This window comes from Emiliania huxleyi, assembly GCF_000372725.1.
Source record: "Emiliania huxleyi CCMP1516 unplaced genomic scaffold EMIHUscaffold_8848, whole genome shotgun sequence".
Classification (NCBI taxonomy): Eukaryota; Haptophyta; order Isochrysidales; family Noelaerhabdaceae; genus Emiliania; species Emiliania huxleyi.
In genome coordinates, this window is record NW_005195403.1 from 1 (window position 1) to 1,224 (window position 1,224).

The window sequence follows — 1,224 nt, forward strand, 5'->3', positions numbered from 1 at the left end:
GTGTGCTCCGCCGTTGTTCGCTCCTCTCTACCCCCCTCCCGCTCGCACAGCCCTCCCCCCGCCTCCCTCGCCTCGCAGGTGCAGGGCAACGACCCGATCAACGACATCAAGCTGCTGTTCAACACCATCGGCTCCGTCATCAAGGGCAACGCAATCGCAAAGCCCGACCGCACCTTCTCCAACCCCGTCGAGTCGCTCAAGCGCTTGTGAGCGCGCGGGGCGGGGACGCTCAGCGGCACGAGCGCACGCGCGCTCTGCGGCTGAGCTGCAGCAGCTGAGCGGCCGCGGTGCGCGGCCGCGACCATACACTCACGATGATGCCGGCAGCCGGATGGGAGGCGGCGCCGAGCGCGCGGCCGGCGCCACTCCGGCGAACACCGTACTACATGCGCACTAGCACGATTGCGATATTGTCCATGTAACCGTGGCACCCGTAGAGAGTCATTAGCACTCACGTAGAGCGCCACGCGCATGTGGCTCTTATTCCGTCGGGGTGTGCCGCCTGTCTTGTCGAATGAGTTTTGGGAGTATTTCGAGTATCGAGAGTATATCTGTGAGCAGAAAAGGAAAGAAAGAAAAAGGCACCGGAAAGAAAGAAGACCCTTAGGATTTTGGAAGGATGTAAAAGAATTTAAACAAAACAACCTCTCCGCAGCACACGCAGGCTCGAGGCACAGGTGCGAACTGGCGCGTGCTATGTAAAAGAAAGAAAGAAAGAAACGACAAGCCAAGGGTCAAGGGAGGGATGGGAGAACGGCACGCCGCCACCACACAGGGATTTTAAGGAGAGGTGTGTGATGCGCTAGCCGTCGCCCACCCTAGGGAGTCTGGAGCAGGCGGACATCGCTGCTTCCAGGGAGGGGGGCGCGCTTCTGCTCACGCCCCACCCCCCCCCTAGCATATGGTGAAGCCTCTGGGGGGGTCGGGACACCCCCCCTAGCATGTGGTGAAGCCTGGGGGGGGGTCGGACCCCCCCCCCCAGCATGTGGTGGGCACCCCCCAGCCGTTCGTGGGCTAGGAATAGCCGCCAGAGAGCCGATTTTGCCCCCAAAGTTGTGAAATCGTGGCTGAAAGTCCAATATCTTGGAGAACCTGACCAGTCTCAAGGCTCATGTAGCTCCAAAGGATGATTTTCCCCTCGAAAATGCTGCGAAAAGAGGGGTAAAATCAAGGGCCCGGAGGGTCTGACCACGAGTCTCTGGGGGGGTCCTCGGCCATGACCCC

At 60.7% G+C, this 1,224-nt stretch overlaps 1 protein-coding gene across 1 annotated transcript; it reads left to right on the plus strand.

The window, feature by feature from the left end:
- Positions 1-84: 84 nt before the first annotated feature.
- EMIHUDRAFT_460878 (hypothetical protein) lies at positions 85-548 on the plus strand (the record flags this gene model as incomplete). Its single annotated transcript, XM_005758074.1, has 1 exon — positions 85-548. A coding segment is annotated over one exon (194 nt), but the record flags the coding sequence as incomplete, so codon positions are not given.
- Between the last annotated feature and the right edge of the window lie 676 nt (positions 549-1,224).